Source organism: Enhydra lutris, unplaced genomic scaffold, assembly GCF_002288905.1.
Source record: "Enhydra lutris kenyoni isolate GAN:26980312 unplaced genomic scaffold, ASM228890v2 scaffoldscaffold48, whole genome shotgun sequence".
Classification (NCBI taxonomy): domain Eukaryota; kingdom Metazoa; phylum Chordata; class Mammalia; order Carnivora; family Mustelidae; genus Enhydra; species Enhydra lutris.
Window position 1 is genome coordinate 17,157,174 of NW_019154132.1, and position 18,438 is coordinate 17,175,611.

The 18,438-nt window shown below is 43.9% G+C and overlaps 1 protein-coding gene across 3 annotated transcripts in view; it reads right to left on the reverse strand.

Moving 5' to 3' along the window:
- LOC111156711 (thiopurine S-methyltransferase) overlaps positions 1-18,350 on the reverse strand; it is a 25,828-nt gene extending 7,478 nt beyond the window's left edge. The window contains exons 1-7 of one of the 3 annotated variants that reach the window (XM_022517749.1): positions 18,302-18,321; positions 17,725-17,806; positions 13,250-13,433; positions 11,622-11,714; positions 6,108-6,240; positions 2,977-3,029; positions 2,277-2,351 (exon numbers count right to left, since the gene is read on the reverse strand). In XM_022517749.1, coding sequence (XP_022373457.1) covers positions 2,277-2,351; positions 2,977-3,029; positions 6,108-6,240; positions 11,622-11,714; positions 13,250-13,433; positions 17,725-17,728 — 542 coding nt within the window. In that variant the 5' untranslated portion in view covers positions 17,729-17,806; positions 18,302-18,321. Of the gene's footprint in view, positions 1-2,276; positions 2,352-2,976; positions 3,030-6,107; positions 6,241-11,621; positions 11,715-13,249; positions 13,434-16,187; positions 16,227-17,724; positions 17,807-18,301 lie in introns of those variants that run through there. The other 2 variants (XM_022517750.1, XM_022517751.1) reach the window with 2 other exon arrangements.
- Between the last annotated feature and the right edge of the window lie 88 nt (positions 18,351-18,438).

Below are 18,438 nucleotides of genomic sequence, written 5' to 3' on the forward strand. Positions count from 1 at the left end.
GGGCTGGGCTTCGAGAAAAGAGAGAGGAGGAACCAGGGAGGACACAGAGACTGTGGCTAAACTGAACGCCTTAAACAAGACTTCTAGATGGGTCTCATGATTCGTTGTGGTACCACTTAGATGGCCTTTATGTCTAGGACAGAGGAGGTGGTCGTGGCTGGTAGGAAACAGTGGATTTCCTTTGCTCTGAGTCTAGTCAGCTTTCGTTCGTTTATTTGACAAGTGTTTGTTTAGCTCCTACTATGTGCTAGACGTAGACGGTGCCAGCTGAGGGGGGGAATTAGACAGTGTGCCTGGTCTGCCCTTCGAGTGAGCTCTGTGACTTCCAGTTTGCTCCCCTCCCTGTGGATTTGAGACCACAAATCCAAGCCCCTGCAAGGACTAATCAAAGACAAGGATAAACATCATCAGGGAAAGGGAAACACCGACAAGGGTAGACATCCAGCAGATGTGGGTTCAGTAGACATACATGGTGTTTATGGAAACAAAGCGGCTGCATGGGATACCGTGAGTTGCCAAAGCACATGGACATCACACAAGAAATGCAAAGCAGATGTTGAAATGTGATGTGGATGTCCAGGTGAAGACCAGAGCTGGAAATAGAACAAGGAGAAAGGCAGGTACCAGGCACGATTTGTTCCATCATTTCCCTAACATGGGGCACAGTGTGTATTTAGAACATGGCAGGAACTTAGTACATGTTTGTTGAATGACTGAATGAAAGTAACAGAATTGAAGGGCTCGGGAAAGAAGCAAGGGTAAGGGACAGGCAGACACAAGCAAACGCTGAGGATGGTCCCTTGGGGAATGACGGCCTCTAGGCATGTGAGGAAGGGGAAGCTTCCAGAAGGAGGATAAAAAGGAGGAGTAGTGACAGAAAGAAAAAGGAACACAGGAGTGTGAATTATCACTAAAGGAAAATATATATTAAGAAAATGTGTGCGGCTCATGGGTAGCTCAGTCAGTTAAGTGTCCGACTCTTGAGCTCAGCTCAGGTCCTGATATCAAGGTTGTGAGTTCAAGCCCTGCGTTGAGCTCCAGGCTGGGTGTGGAGCCTACTTAAAAAAAGAAAAAAAAGAAAAAAAAAAGAAAAAAAAAGCAAAGCAAAGAAAATATGGCATGAGGGGCACATGGCTGGCTGGCTCCATCAGTAGAGCAGGGGACCCTTGATCTTGGGGCTATGAGTTTGAGCCCCACATTGGGGTGGAGATTACTTAAAATCTTTAAGGAAAAAAAAGAAAATGTGGCATGGTCTTCTTGAAGAAGATGAGGTTTGGCAATCGGCTTTGACTCATGAAATAATTGGTTTTTAAGAAATAAAAATTTTATTTCACTGACGTGGATGCAAGCCTTTGGACCTGTGTTAAGAGTTGGCCTCCATCCCACGATATAATTCAACATTTATATGCGCTCTCCAAGTAAGTACATGAGTGATACTTGGATTGGAAAGTACCTAGGAGTGGCCATGTTTTACTCCGTATGCTTTCTCATGTTTTAATTTTATTTTCTCATAAGAGTAAGTACAGTAAGAATGGTCAAAATCATCAGTAACCAAAGCTCTGACATAATGGCAGCTAATACTCAGACAGCTATGGAGAATAGCCAGGCACTTTCCACATCCGTCCTTCCCTTTAATCCCCACAACTCCTGCAGGGAGAATAAGGTGGGGATGGTGACTGTGGGCTTCGACCAGACTCCCCAGGTCTGAGTCTGGATTCGGTTGTGTGCCAGCTGCCTGACTTCGGTCAAGCAACCTGATCTCTTTGACCATAACTCAAGCCCCATGCTAGGCTCCACACTCCATCCTTCCCCATTTGTAAAATGGGAATAATGGGGCATATGCCCCACAGGGTTGTTTGGTGGATTGAAGGTGTTGATAGAGTGTTTCAAGCAATGCCTGTCACATGGCAAGCGCCCCAGACAGGTGCCAGGTGAGGTTAGTGGGGGGGGGTAGGGGAAGTGGGGGCCCTATTAGCAGACACTCCGCCATCTTGCAGAGGAGTCAACAGAGAACTTGAGTACTTGGATCAAGGCAACACAGCTTGGAAGTGACAGAGCCGCAAGCCGGTACTAGCTCCCCACGGCCATGGCCAAATCCTATCCTTTTTACACAAAGATGGTACTTAATTTAGGTCTTCTAATTCCAGATACAAGAAGCTGTTTCAAACTAGTGGAAGTCTTAACTGATTTTCTGGAGCTCACGAAAAGTACAGCATGTTAAATGAAGAAGGCCCAAAAGGGAAGGCCAGAGTAATTAAAGAAACCAAATTACTAACCGCTCATGATCGCCTGGGTTCACAGCAACTAATGCTCCTCTATCCCAGATCCGGTCAAATTTGCCAATATTGGCTCTAGCAGGAAGAAAAAGAAAGAGAAATACATCTTACGTAAGAAAAAAACTGAGTCTCCAACAAGCAACACAGCGTCCCTAGTGGCGCATGTTGGTATTGCACCAGCTGTCAAGGGATCCGGATCTCTGGCTGCTTTTCCCACTTCTGCAGGGATGCGTGGATGTGGGTGTGAGGAGCTCTTTCCGGCTTTAGGAGCTGGTGGCAGTAGCCTCCCCGTTCTGCTCTGACTTGGGAGCGCAGAGGAGAGCTACAGGGCAATCTGTGACAACCTGCTCCCAGCCCCCTGAGGAAGCATCAGGGCCTTTCAGGAGGTAAGACCACCTTCTACACTTTGAAAGTCCTTTCTGTAACCGATCAGGTGTAAAGCGAAGACACTGTCTTGCTCTTCCTTCCTTCCCCCGCCCAGCCTCGAGTCATAACAATGTTCTCCATATTTTGGAAGCTATCCAAGGACGAAGCTATCAGGTGTGCAGACACGGTAGGCTGTGGTCCGAAGAAGTGCAGGCCGGAGACTCCCATCCATGCTACCCTAAGTGAGCGCGGGTCAGCAAAAGCCCCCCCTCCCCCAGCACTGCCTGGCGAGCACTCAGGGCATTCAAAGTACAGATGTAGGATTCAGTCCTACCTGGGAAGATCAAAAAGGTTGCAACAGTACAATGAAATGTTCCCTTTAGAGCTCTGTAATGAAAGTCAAAGAAAAAAAAAGCTGTTTAGTTAGGAGCTACCTGGATGGTTGAGGAAAGATAAGAGGGAGAGGCACAGCAAAGGTGGTGGGGAGAGAATATGGAATGAAACATGAAGAATGTAATTGTAGCAAAGAATTTTTTTAATGGGAAACAAAATAAGACCTAACTGTAAATAATTTTTATAAACAGCACTGTGTTTTTTACTTTCATTGCATTTGTTTGGTTAGTTGGGCTTTTTGGTTTTTTGTTTTTTTGGTTTTTTTTTTTGGCCTGCCTGGGGTTCTCTGGGATCCACTCAAAGAGAAAAATCAGGGACGCCTGGGTGGCTCAGTTGGTTAAGCAGCTGCCTTCGGCTCAGGTCATGATCCCAGCGTCCTGGGATCGAGTCCCACATCGGGCTCCTTGCTCGTCAGGGAGCCTGCTTCTCCCTCTGCCTCTGCCTGCCATTCTGTCTGCCTGTGCTCGCTCTCTCTCCCTCTCTCTCTCTGACAAATAAATAAAATCTTTAAAAAAAAAAAAAAAAAGAGAAAAATCATAGAGAGGTTAACCCTGAAGATGAATTATCAATTATTTGGGGGACTTGTTCTGTTTTAGTGATATTGACTTTAGCAGAGTCCTGATATTTTGACACTGTTAAAGGTCAACAAACGAGTTAATCAACGACCAGGCAGGCTGATAGAGGAAGGTCAGATACTTTGAAAGGCATTTGTGCAAAGTACAGTTGTGTGGACTCCTGGCTTTTCTCTCTTTCATTCATCGGCTAGTGGGCGCTTATTGCCAGAGGCCCTGGTGGACAGAACCACCCTGGGTTCTAGGAAGGGGGTGCAGATCTGACGGGGGCTCTGCCCGCAGTGAGGACAGCCTAGTAGAGCAGAGAGGTGTGGGCGGGAGATGCATTAAGGACCGGATGGCCTGGGCAGTTCTGGTTGCGTGCCGGGAACGTGGGGACTCAGAAGATGGAGTGGGGAGCTGCCCGGGGAGCGTCTGCTAACATTACAGGAGGGAGGGCTGGGGGTACAGTCCAGGGGCATAAAGGGACATGGATTTCGCTGGGTCCAGGGGATGCGAGAAGCCTGGGGGCTGGGTGAAGGGCAAGGAAGGAGAGGTCAGGACATGCACGTGTTGGATCGTATTCTGAACTGAGGCACCAACAGTGGTTTACAAGTAGAGGAAGGGTCTCTGAAGGCCAGTCTGGAAGCACTGTGGGGGTCCACCCAGGGCGGCGGGCGAGGTGGCAGAGAGCACAGCTGGTGAGTCTCAACTCTGGGGAGCTTTAAACAGCATTGATGCTGAGCCCCACCCCTAGTGATTCTGATTCGATGGGCCTGGGGTGAGCCTGGGACCGGGAGTTTTGTAAGAGCCACAGGAGGCCTTTGCACACGTGCCCCCAAGGCTGAGAACCACTGCTCCAGGACTGGTGTCTTTGGACTGAGTTAACTCCTGGGATGATTTGAGAACAGGGTGGGAGGAAACTGTACAATAAAGTACTATTAAGCCTCCTACTGACCTGCAATTAGTTTCAATATTTAGAAAACAGAGTACCTTGCGAGAGACTGAATGTACCAGCGGACGGTGGCCAGACCCTGTCAGACTAGAGAGCTTGGACCGACCGCAACAGCCAGCCTGGGAAGCCGAGCCACAGCCTCTGCTCGATGACGTGACTGCCAGCCTCCCTGAGTTTCATCACCTTTCCCTCTTCCAACTCGGGATTAACCAGAGAAAGCCAAATACACTCCCCAAGCCAATCCCGCAGGAGGCCCCCTCTCTTTAGCTCACGTCTGCCTCCCTGGTGTCCACAGCCTCCCAACGGCCTCCCTGTGGCCTCCCTGTGGTTTCCAGCACGAAGCTCTGCCACCCCCTGCCTGCCTCTGAGCTTTTTCAGAAGCTGTCCCCTCCAAGAAAACCAAAAACCAAAAAACAAAAAAAACAAAAAACGGCCTTGCTTGTTCTCATTTGAGTGGTCTTTAATTCCCACATTCTTACCCCAAGCAGGCAAAGCATTCCTCTGGCTCGTTGTGATCACAGGATGAAAACAACTCCCAGATCGATCACTTCCAGCCCAAACGCCACCCACTGCCCCCCAGACAGAAAGCCGCTTGCCACCTACACTTCGCCATTCCATAGTTCTCTTAAACTCATCCATTTTCTTTTTAAGTAATTTCTGTGCCTAGCATGGGGCTCGAACTCACAATCTGGAGATTTAGAGTTTCGTGCTCTATCCACTGAGCCAGCCAGGGGCCCCAAACTCATCATCCTGAGAACAAAACTCATTTTCTCTTCCCCCTCGGCTTGTTTCTCTTTTATTCTCCGCGGTCTATTCCAGGCATCTGGGCTAGAGATGCAAACTCAGCTCCCCCTTCATCCCCAGTCAGTTAATCCTAAATCCTGCCCATTTGACATCCTAAACATTGCTTTGATCTGCCTGTCCCTCTATATGCCCTATGGCCCTCCGAGGGCAAGCCTCTGAGAGCTGTTCCCCGGACCTCCGCTCACAGCTTCCCATCTGGTCTCTCTTCCTTGAGGCTGCAAGGATGGTTCGTCTCAAAAGAAAAATCCAGCCGAGTCATGCTCCTCCTTAAAATCTTTACCGCTCAGAATGAAGGACCAGCCTCCCAGGGCATCTGAGACCATGCCCGGCTCCTTGTTGCTCCCATTTTGCCCTGTGTCTTTACGCTTAGCTCTGTGTATGACAAACAGCTTTCCTCTGTGTTTTTCTTCTCTCCTAAGCGAAGAGATTCTTTAGGGCATGGACTGTGTTTTTATCTCTTCAGTGTCTTACGCAGGGTGTGGAACAAGACATTCTCAGAAATGCCTGTTTATAAATTTAAAAAATCAAACAAACGCAAACCAAAACCATGGGTATAGACAGACTTTGATATCAGCTGTTGTATACATTTGTGCGTGTCTGGCGATCACCTATCTTTTTCAGCCCGAGCTCCTTAAACTCTGTAATGTCTGGGTGAATCCGTGTGGGAAAGTGGAGTCACGTGACACTTGTATAATAACCCATGCTAAGAAAAACCTTTCTTATGGGGATATGGAAATCGGTATTTACCAAAAAAAGACAAACCTTGAAAACTTTGGCTCCAGGAATTTCCGTGATGGGTTCTTCTGAGTAAGAAAGATTCTGCTCTGTAAAAAATTCCCGTATCCCAAGTTCACTGATTTCCACACCTACGACACTGTGTCCTAGGTCTGCAAACCTGCATGAAATCATATATTTACACTTACATTTTTATTCCAAATACAGTATTAAATAAAAGGGTATATCCCTATAAACATTCATTTCCCTTAACTTTAAGGGATTTGTATGAATTTGGGGTCATAGGGTTTCATAGAACTTGTAGAGAAGTGGATCTATTTATTCTGAAACTTACTAGTACATGGAATTCTAAGAAACTGATTTATATGACTTCAGGAAAAATTAAAAATTTGGAAAACTAATACCTTAAAATGTTGATCTACAACATTTACAAATGGGTTTGATTAGAAGAGTTTCTAATTTAAAAGCATCCTATGGGATTTTTTAAAAAGATTTTTATTTATTTGAGAGAGAGCACAAACTGGGGAGAGGCAAAGGGAGAGGGGGAAGCAGGCTCCTGTTTGAGCAGAGAGCCTGACATGGGGTGTGATCCCAGGACCCTGAGATCATTGACCTGAGCCAAAGGCAGGTGCCCAACCGACTGAGCCACCCAGGCTCCCTGTATCCTGTGGATTAGAAATGCTTTTCAGTTTCTCTAAATCAGCCCTGCCCTTCAAAACTCTGTGCTGATGGAGGTGTCTGCACCTGTACCATCCAATCCAGCAGCCACTAACCACACTGGCTAGTGGCACTGGAAATGTGGCTAGTGTGATTTGGTTTATTGGTTTTCTTTTTTTTTTTTTTTTTAAGATTTTATTTATTTATTTGACAGAGAGAGATCACAAGTAGGCAGAAAGGCAGACAGAGAGAGAGGGGGGTAAGCAGGCTCCCTGCCGAGCAGGGAGCCCAATATGGGGCTCAATCCTAGGACCCTGAGATCATGACCTGAGCCAAAGGCAAAGGCTTAACCCACTGAGCCACCCAGGCGCCCCTAGTTTATTGTTTTATTATTATTTTTTAAAGACTTTATTTGAGAGTGCGCATGCATGCCAAGTGCGGGGGGCGGGGGAGAAAGGGCTGAGGGAGAAGGAGAATCTCAAGCAGGCTCTGGGCTCAGTGGGGCTCCATCTCACGACCCCGAGATCATGACCTAAGCTGAAATTCAGAGTCAGAGGCTCAATGAACTGAGCCACCCAGGTACCCCCAGTGTGACTTAGTTTAAACTGAAATAGCCACATGTAGCTAGTAGCCGCCATGCTAGAGAATAGGGCTCTAGGATGTTAGCATCCATTTTTACAATCTTACAATTTCTGTTTACCGACGATAAACACTATCCAGAAATTTATCTAACTCCCATTTGCAAATAACTTGTGTTTTCCTGGTAAGGTTTATAATTACAGAATCCACAGTTGTGGGATCGGGGACTCCAGAGGAAACAGTGTTAGCGACATAGCACTGATTTTTGTCAAATTAAATAAACACAGGCAGTTCTGCTATAATGCAACATAGGCATCCCTAAAAATCACTATGTTATGCAAAATCAAGCCATAAAAATCCGAAGGTTTATGGGGAAAAGGGAGGGTGGAGCACAACATTGAAAAACTCTGTCACAGAGGAATATTATTCAGCCATGAAAAAGAATGAAATCTTGCCACGTGTGACAACAGGAATGGACTTAGAGGGCATTACGCTCAATGAAGTAAGTTAAACAGAGAAAGACAGATACTGTATGGTCTCACTTGTGTGTGGAATCTAACAAAAGAAAAAACCCAACCAAGCTCATGGATCCAGAGAACAGACTGGTGGTTGCCGGAGGTGGGCTTTGGGGGTGGTCAAAACAAGCGAAGGGGGTCAAAATTCCCAGTTATGAAATAAATAAGCCCCATGGGGATGTAATGCCCTGCTTGGTGACTACAGTTAATAATATCTGAAAGTTGCTAAGGGAGTAGATCTTAAAGTCTGCATCCACAAGAAAAAAATATTCTGTAAGTACAGATTTACAAATACTAAATCATTATCTTATACACCTGAAACACAATGTTATATGTCAATTATGCTTTAATTTAAATTTTTAAAAATATTTTATTTATTTATTTGACAGAGAGATCACACGTAGGCAGAGAGGCAGGCAGAGAGAGGGCGGGGAGCAGGCTCCCTGCTGAGCAGAGAGCCTGATGCAGGGCTCGATCTCAGGACCCTGAGATCATGACCTGGGCTGAAGGCAGAGGCTTAACCCTCTGAGTCACCCAGGTGCCCCTAATTTAAAACTTTTTTTAAAAGCTGTTACACATTTGCCATCACTTGTCTCTGTGAATCAGGATTTTCTCAAAAATATACAGTTACAGTTTAGAAATAACCTGAATAAATAATGCATAAGGGAAAAAAAAAAAAACCTGCCAGTGCCACATTAAAAAGAGGAAAGACGGGTGCCTGGGTGGCTCAGTGGGTTAAAGCCTCTGCTTTCGGCTCAGGTCATGATCCCAGGGTCCTGGGATCGAGCCCCGTGTCGGGCTCTCTGCTCAGCGGGGAGCCTGCTTCCTCCTCTCTCTCTGCCTGCTTCTCTGCCTACTTGTGATCTCTGTCTGTCAAATAAATAAATAAAATCTTTAAAAAAAAAAAAAAAAAAAAAAAAAAGAGGAAAGACAGGAGGTGCCTGGCTGGCTCGGTTGGTAGAGCGTGTGACTCTTGGTCTCTGGGTTGTGAGTTCAAGCCCCATGTTGGGTGTGGAGATTACTTTTAAAATAAAATCTTAAAAAAAGAGAGAGAGCTCCAGAAACCTAACAGAAATGGTGGTAGGGTATTTTAACCATGGTAGATGGTTACAAAATATATAAAATGGTTACAAAATATATGAATATCCCAGAGTGTTGGCAGGGCTGCAGCTTGTTAGTTACTGTGCACTGTAGGGGGTAGGGGGGATATTATTGGGAAATTCGGTGGCTGGGAGGGGCTCACAGCACACAGATCAGCCTAGGTGTCCGGGAGCTGCTGGAGGAATGTGCCCGGGAGCGTCCTGTCCCTTCACACTAGGCTGCATTCATCTGCGTGTGGTTTTCTGCTCTTACCTCAAGCTTCTTGCGCACAAAATGACACATAAGCGAATGTGAAATTCACATCATGCTCAAGTTGTTCCCTGACTTATCAATGCAGTCTGACTAAAGGTAGCATTTTCAAAACAAGAGGTAGAGGGGAACTGATGGTACCTCTTGCCCACACAAGACTATCACTTTCAACAAGGTCAGAGCATAAACTGTTTATAGTTCTAAAATAGACACATTCGTAACTTGCCTAAATTTGTAAGTTAACATACAGGGAATATCTTTTAATGTCTTATTTTATTATTTACTTATTTATTAAATAATTGAGTTTTTTGTTTTATTAAGTAGGCTCTACGCCCAATGTGGGGCTCGAACTCATGACTGTGAGATCGAGGGCTGCATGCTTTTCCAACTCAGCTAGCCAAGTGCCTCCACTTGAGGACAATTTAGTATTTTTTAATTCTCCATACGAAGTTGCCCAGACTGGTTGTGAGGATTTTTTTTTTTTTTTTTAATTTATGTGAGAGAAAGAAAGTGAGTGAGAGTGAGAGAGCACAAGCAGGGGAGCAGCAGAGGGAGTGGGAAAAGCAGACTCCCTGCTCAGGGGAGAGCCCTATGTGGGGCTCAATCCCAGGACCCTGGGATCATGACCTCAGCGGAAGGCAGACACTTAACTGCCTGAGCCACACAGGCGCCCAGGCTGTGAGGGTTTTTATTTACATTTGAAGATAAAAGCAGAGCCTGTTAGAGACTGACATAGGCTGAATTATGTTGGACTACATTGTTCTAAGGAACAAAAAAATAAAAACCCTAAAAAAACTAAAAAAAAAAAAAAAAACCAAAAAACTTAAAAAAAAAAACCTAAGGAAAGATGTTAAACATTTTATTTTAATGCCATTGGGCCTCATCTCATAGATAACTATGAGATTACATCTGATCCGTTGACAGACCATAAGACACAAATTAGATACATAAATGGAAAAACCCTCTGATACAAAAACTTACCCACCATTGTAATGGCTTAGTTCTGGTGTTTTTGTTACAAATGACTTTAGACCCCAAGCACATTTCGACACATGTGGACACATTTCGACAAGCACATTTGATTGTCTGTTTTATCATTCCATTTCCTAATCTTGTCTCTAAACCTCTGCTGGCCCTCAATTGTTAACACTTCAGGACAGGACAGTAAGACAATCTGTTGATAGAGTTAATGTTTTTCCTGCAAGTAGTTTTCAAAGAACTCTTCTAGTCCAGTGAGTCGGGGAGGCATAAGTCTAGTGATATAGTTTAAATATTAATTTCGTGGCCACACCGGAATCTGAGGCCACCACGGCTGTGTCCCAAATGCTCAGCTACGAGTGGAGCCACGTGGGTGGGCTGCCTGTAAGAAGGCCACATCTGCCCTGGAAAACCAGCTCCGAACGCATTCGGGTTTTTCTGGGGCAGCTCCATTTATAAAGCAAACAGAGCATTTCTAAGTTACTAGATTTTCATATACTAATCTCTTTTATAAATACTTTGAAATGTTCTTTCCTGCCTAATGGCCAAAATTCTCAACATTCAAGCTTATAAATTAGTGGTACATCTTGGTGTGTATAATAGCATCTTTGCAGGGCACCTGGGTGGCTCAGCCAGCTAAGCATCTGCCTTCGGCTCAGGTCATGATCTCAGGGTCCTGGGATTGAGCCCCGCATGGGGCTCTCTGCTCAGCGGGGAGCCTGCTTCTCCCTCTGGCTCTCCTCCTTCTCACACTCTCTCTTAAATAAATAAATAAAATCTTTTAAAAATTAAAAAAAAAAAAATAGTGTCCATGCATTTTCACCGCAGCTGAGTTCCGGATAGAAAATGACTGCCGGGTTTGTGACTTTAGGGTAATCTGTAGTAATGGTGGCTTACTAAAGCTAATTCTCTTCACAGAGAATTACTCACAAGAATTACTTTCCTCATCACTGGTTTTATAAAATGATTCTTGAAAATAATTGCCTATGCACTCGTAGTGGGAAGGAAGAGCTACATTGAACCATGGTCTACACATTGTCTCGCCAAAGAGTTATAATTCATTTTGAATTTTTCTGTCCACCTCCATTAAAAATATCTAAAATTAACTCAGCCAAGTTCCTAAATGACCTACAAAAATGAAACCGTATACAAAGATGTTGCAGATATAAGAGAGAAAGCTGGTCCTCTGTACCCCCTGAAACCCCACCATTGGTTCCAAACTATATATATTTTTTTCCTTAGAAACCCAATACAGAAAGACAAGACCACACCAGTGGTTTGTGTTGTATCTTACTGTTTGAGAATATTATCTCTATGAACCCATCAGTGATAGTCTATTGAACATAAAGAATCCCTGTGCATTTCCTAAGAATGGGATTTTTAAACCTACATCCTATTAAATATTCACCCAACACATTTGCCATCAAGAAAAGAAAGTGTATGAATGCTTATTTGCTCTTACCATTTCATCTCAACCGCTTTTCCACAAAGAGGAAAAAATACTCTCAGTCCGTTCCCGCCCTTAAGGAAGGTATCCAAATGCTTCTTTAATAGCCTGGGGAGGAAAAAAATATATTTTTTGTTTTCGTTAGCCCAGTGCATGGAGGAAAGGACTATACTAGGATGACGCCAAGTACTCATCATACATCATCTCCCTGAGTATTCCCCATAACTTTACAGAGTAGAAAACTTTATTCTTCTCTCCAGTTTATATATGAAGGAAGAGGGAGGTTAAACAACTCACTTAGTCCCGTAGCTAGTGAGTAGGGAATCTGAGTTGACCCTGGGGCTTTCCTGATTAGTAACCTGAAGTTATTTTTTCTTGATGTTTTGGAAATTCTTTAATTTTCTGAAAGTGTATGTGTGAGAGAGACAGAGAGAAAGAGAGATGGGGAGCGTCTGGATTCAGCGGATTTTTCAACACGTGTTTTATGGGAAGGTCTGTAAACAGGTGCCAGGGTCTCAGACCGTGAAGCTCTGAGAAGTTTAACCCTGTAGTTAATTCCCTCCCTAGAGACATGGCTCTTCTAAGGTCACCCACACGACAAAGATAACCCATTGGATGGCTCTGGGGAGATGCCCAGCTACCACTCAGTGTGCAGGTGTGATGACTATGACGACGATGATGATGATGTCGTCCCCTGGAAAGTCATGGCGGTTGCCTTGAACGAGCCTGACCACTTTACCTAGCGCTGGCCCAGATATACCGCTACTGCTCCGAAGCCTCGTACTACCGATCCATTGTTCAGCATCCTAGCTCTCGTAATTACCTCTCTTAGCTTCTCCTCCGCCACCACACAGGTAACACTTTGCATCTGAACACATACTGTCATCAAGCAAAGTCAGGACACCACCATGTTTCATGGGGCGCCTGGGTGGCTCAGTTGGTGAAGCGTATGCGTTTGGCTCAGGTCATGGTCCCAGGGTCCTGGGATGGAGCCCTGCATCAGGTCCCCTGCTCAGCGGGGAGCCTGCTTCTCCCTCTCCCTCTGGCCCTCCCCACTTGTGCTCGCTCCCTCTCTCTGTCAAAAAAAAAAAAAGAACAAAAAAAGAACACCACTCTTCAGTATAAAGAGATATATACATAAATGCGGGCTTCCGCTGTATATATGAATATGCATGACCAATACCCAGATGCTACAGGGCCCTAAAAGAAAAATATATTTTATAAATCTGAGATGCTTGTGAATGCAAGTCACACTCTTATTTATACACCCTGGGAAGAGAGAAGATTACCCATCAACCTGTGACGCGGCAGAGACGCCGAAACGTGAAAAACTAAACACATGCTTCGTAAAAGCCGTCCAATAATATGTCCCTAAATTACTATTTCTATTTCCAAAGTCAGTTTCTTTTTTTTTTTTTTTGAAGATTTTATTTATTTATTTGATAGACAGAGATCACAAGTAGGCAGAGAGGCAGGCAGAGAGAGAGAGAGGAGGAAGCAGGCTCCCCGCTGAGCAGAGATCCCGATGCAGGGCTCGATCCCAGGAGCCTGGGAAGAGGCTTTAACCCACTGAGCCACCCAGGGGCCCCCCAAAGTCGGTTTCTAATAGAGCATTACTCTGTCATAAACTGAACATTTCTTACTGGTGCCCTTGCTCCTGATGAAATCCAATTTTGCGGCTCACCCACTTTTCTTGCCATTCTTCCAGAGTCAATACTCGATCTCTCTGTACCTCTGGGTCAGGGTACTCTTTAACATCAAGGAACGTTCTTGTACCCTCCATGGTTCCCGAGACGCCTTTGCCTTCCAAGCAGAGAGCTCCAACACCTGTACCGAGAATATTCAGATCGCTGTCATTCAAGGGCATGGCAAGTCTACTGATGAATGAAATATAAACCCATTGTCCTTAGCAGCCTGGCTTTTAAAATTATTTCCACATCCAAAGAAAAGCCATCTGAAAAATTACTTTTCAGTGAGTCTGATGGTAGAGGTACACCTCCTATTACATGTTAGGAAGGATCTTTAAATAAATAGAATTATATCTTAATGTTAGAGTCCTAAGGGCTTAAGTTTTTTAAAAGGAGAGGACAAAAAAAAAAAAAAAAGAAAGAAAGAAAGAGGCAGACTACACTTTATAATTTTTATAAGTTTAGGATTTTCTCTAGCATCTCGCTCTTCAGTTTTTAACATTTCATTTCGAGCTGACTTCTTATTTTTTAGCCATTGTAATGCATATGACTGAAAGAGATTCAGAGTTGTGAAAATAGCAGCCCGCATTCGAATGAGAAAGGCAACCATCTTGAACTCCCTTAGCTGAGTCTAGAAATCTAACTCTGTATCTCAGAATAGCATGCTTATTTTCTATCTTCTTGATTTTTCATTTCTAGATAACATGGAGAAATGATACCCATTTCGCTCTCCTTCAACTTCCCAACACACATGCCACCTTCTCATTTTCCCCAGCCTTTCAACATAGACACAGCCTATTTATTTTCAAAGTTTATTTATTTACTTATTTAAGTAAGCTGTCCAACCAACGTGGGGCTCAAACTCCCAACCCCAAGATCAAGAATCGCGTGCTCCTCCAACTACAGCCTATTTTTTATTAAATATTTGGGGTATCCATGACTATGACCAGGTAAATACTATTCACAGTGAAAGCACATAGTATTCTATGGTTACTTTTCCTTTTGTGTACAACTTTTTTATTCTGTAGTCAATAACTGCCTTGCTTTTTCCTTCATAAAATTCCTATGTACTCATTACCAATTCAACTCCAAGCTCTACCAGTTACCCCAATAACCCTATCAATACTCTCAATCTTGGGGCACCTGGGTGGCTCGGTGGATTAAGCCTCTGCCTTCAGCTTAGGTCATGATCTCAGGGTCCTGGGATCAAGCCCCACATCAGGCTCTCTGCTCAGCAGGAAGCCTGCTTCCCTCTCTATCTCTGCCTACTTGTGACCTCTCTCTCTCTCTGTCAAATAAATAAATAAAATCTTTTTAAAAATACTCTCAATTTCTTTGATATCAGATATTCTACCAAATCACCTTCTTGGAGGAGACTTCCCAGACCTGGGTGCTTTCCACACTCATTGCATAGCTAGCATTCTCTCTCTCGATCATCACCCTGAAGATTTCTTTATCTTTTGATGAACCTCCTGATTCTTTTATCCTATGTTTTCCTTTTTTTTTTTTTTAAACTGTCCTTACACTGGCGAAACACGACCTCCAACAGCTTTCTGGAAAAGAGGCATAGGAAAAAAGGTTTTTGTGACTTTGCATATCTTCATACTATTCTCCATCCTTGATGGGTAGTTTTGCTGGGTATAGAATTCTTGGTTAGAAATCATTTTTTTCTCACAATTTTGAAAAAGTCATTCCATTGTCTTCTAGCTTCCAGAGATGTTGCTTAAGTTCAAAGACATTCTGATGTAGTCCATGAGGCCAATATGCTTTCCTCTCTCGCAAGCTTTTCTTTGCCCCTAGCTTTTCCAATTTCATAAATCTATGCTTTCTTTTTTGCTTTCTGTTTTCAACCATTTTCCTGAGTTCTTTGAATCTGGAAGGTCATATCCCTCAATGCTGGAAAAAATCTGAATTATTTAGATGATTTATGTCCCTCTTGTGTTTCTATTTCTTTCTGGGATCCCTTTTATTCTGCCAGTAGAACCTCATGACCTAGTATTACAAATTTCTCATATTTTTTTTCTATTTTCCAGCTCTTCATCTTGTTGCTCTATTTTCTCAGAGACCACCTTAATTTTTATTTTACTAACTTTCTATTAATTTTTAAATAAAATTTCTTTTTATTTGCCTTTTCGTTCCCGCCATTAAGTCTTTCATTTTCAAGAGCATATTTTTTTAAAAAGAGTTTATTTATTTATTTGACAGACTGAGATCACAAGTAGGCAGAGAGGCAGGCAGAGAGAGAGAGAAGAGGAAGCAGGCTCCCCGCAGAGCAGAGAGCCCGATGCGGGGCTCGATCCCAGGATCCTGGGATCATGACCTGAGCCAAAGGCAGAGGCTTTAACCCACTGAGCCACCCAGGTGCCCCAAGAACATATTTTTTTGTTTCTGATGTTCTTTTTATATTATTTTCTTATTTAATATATAGAATGGATATATTTTCTCTTTTCTACATATTCTGCTGCTTACAAGTCACTTTTCCTGTTAATTTGTCTTCTGTCTTTCTGACTTTCCTCAAATGCCTAAAAATTATTATTATCCGCTCCTGTTTAAGAGTAGTACTGAAAAGCTGATTAGATGTTTAAGTATGTGGGTGGGCTCACTGACTGTAAGCTTCATTGTAAGGATAGGAGTGGATTTCATGTGGAAACCCAGATGTTGCTGTTGTTGTTGTTGTTGTTGTTATTATTATTATTATTGACTGGTCAGACTTTCCATAGATGGCTCTCCCAACCCCTATTTTAAGAATCAAGTCTTAGGGGCCACATGAGGAAAGGATAGAAGTGACAGAGGGTCCCAAAATTCAGTTTCTGTTTTCAACTAGTCTCCATTTTCAGTATGGTACTCGAATCCCCAGCTATATATTTGTCTCTCTCCTGTCCAGAGTCCTTACCTTCTGCAGGGGATAAAGCCTTCCCCCAGACTCTGCTGGTGCCACAAGAGACAGGCAGTTACCTTGTTGTGGAAAGCTGGGAAAAGGATATGGGGATTTAGCCTTTTCTGAAGCAGAATTTCAAGCAATGTTTCTAGTTTCAATCATACCCTTCTATGTCCTGGAGGAAACTCTTCTAATTCCTGAGCATTTGGGGATTCTATAATGCAAATAGGGATGTTTATTGGCTGTTCCCATTGCTAGTTTAGAATTTAGCTTTCTTCAGTCTGCAAAATCCTTTTCCACTTGTCCATCTGCTTTCTAGATTTCAAAAATTTATTGCATTTATCTCCTCATCTGTTCTCTCTACCCTAGTGGTTTATGCCTTTAAAAAACATTGTTGTTGGGGCACCTGGGTGGCTCAGTGGGTTAAAGCCTCTGCCTTCGGCTCAGCTCATGATCCCAGGGTCCTGGGATCGAGCCAGGGTCCTGGGATCGAGCCCCACATCGGGCTCTCTGCTCAGCAGGGAGCCTGCTTCCTCCTCTCTCTCTGCCTGCCTCTCTGCCTACTTGTGATCTTTGTCTGTCAAATAAATAAATAAAATCTTAAAAAAAAAAAAAAAAGAAAAAACGTTGTTTTTGTTCTAGTGGGGTTTCAAGAGGGTGTGAAAATAGATATGTGGGTTTGATGTCCTATCTCTATTCCATAAGTTTGCATTTTCAAGTAATTTTCTCATAGTTTCTTTTTGCATGGGAAAATGCACACAAGGAACTAAGGGAAAAAAAGGACACCTAAACATAACTGCAAATCTATCTGAAGGTATGAGGAAAATGTCTGTCCTTTCAATGGGAACTCTGTAATACTAAGGACAATATAACTTGATTAATTCTAACATTCCCTTTGAATCAGTGAAACTAATTTGGTTTAGATTATACTAGCATGCTATCATTGGCAGATCTAATTTAATGATTTATCAGAGAATCGCAAACATCACCTACAAGCAGGCATTTCAGGAAAAGTTCCCTTTACTGCAAAATTTGGTTCCAGGGGGCTTAGGAGTTAAGGTGAAGCCCCCCTCCCCCCACCTTTGGGAACATAAATTCTCTTCTCTGAAAATATTTGTCTATAAATGCTTTTGCAAGGCCCTGTTGATGTCAGGAGGTGACTCTCAGTTATCTGAGAGGTCAGAGGAAAGTATCTGATTATATTGAGCCAGGAAAAGCCAAAGAGTTACAGTTTTCCCATCTACAACGTCAGCCAGAGACTTTGGAACCTCAGCTCAAGGCTTCATAAACCAGTTCTCTACTTAAAACAAAAGGGAAGCATAATTTCAACACAGAGCCAGGGCAATCTGAAATTAGACAATTCTATCCCTTTCACACAAACTAGAAATGTAAGTTAACATCATGTACATAACCACTTCTTAGGTGTTCTAATAGCATCTCAATGTGTACTTGCCTGCGTGCTTTTTGAGAGAAAGATCAAGTTTCTTTCTATAAAAAGCTAAAGGTGCAAGTTATAAGAATCAGGAAAGACGAAGTTTACAGCTGTTCTTACCCATACACGGAAGGAGCAGATGTGCTTGTTTGGCCCCCTAAGTCCTCTTTCGATGGACTCTCAAGTCTGGTTTCCTCTCTCACTTTTTCAAAAAAAAAAAAACCATGTTTCTGCTTTAGATTTATTTTTAAATGTTGTCAACTTGAATAATAACTTCTCTAAAGTGCGCAGATTTTGAGTACGGCTCAGTGAATTTTTAGATATGCATACACGTGCCTAACAACCTTGGAGCAAGACCGAATATTCACAGCACCCCGGTTCCCACTCCCCCACCCCCGCTCTCGCCCCCGCCCACAGAGCATCACTCACTATTTAGCAAGTACTTCTCTTATCTTAAAAACCACTAATACACAACGATGCTTGGGGGGCACTTTAAATCATGAATTCAGAAAGGTCATTCATTGCTCGACCTTGTTATTCCCAGGTCCCATTCTGCTTCCTGAACCCCATTTCAGGGCGCGGATTGCCGGGCTGCCCACGCTCGTCAGGACGCCCCAGTCCGGAATCCGATCCCAGATTCGCACCCAGGAAGTCGTGCCAACTCTCCCGCACCCTCTCTGCGCCCCGGGAAGCCTACCTCGCGCCCGGCCAGCAGCCTGCAGCTGGTTCCGGCGCTGCCGCGGGCCCCCAGGGTCGGACCCGCGCGCCCCGCCCCCGAGCCCGCCCCCTCCCCCCGCACAGACCCCGCCCCCCGCCCCAGGCGCCCCGGCTTGC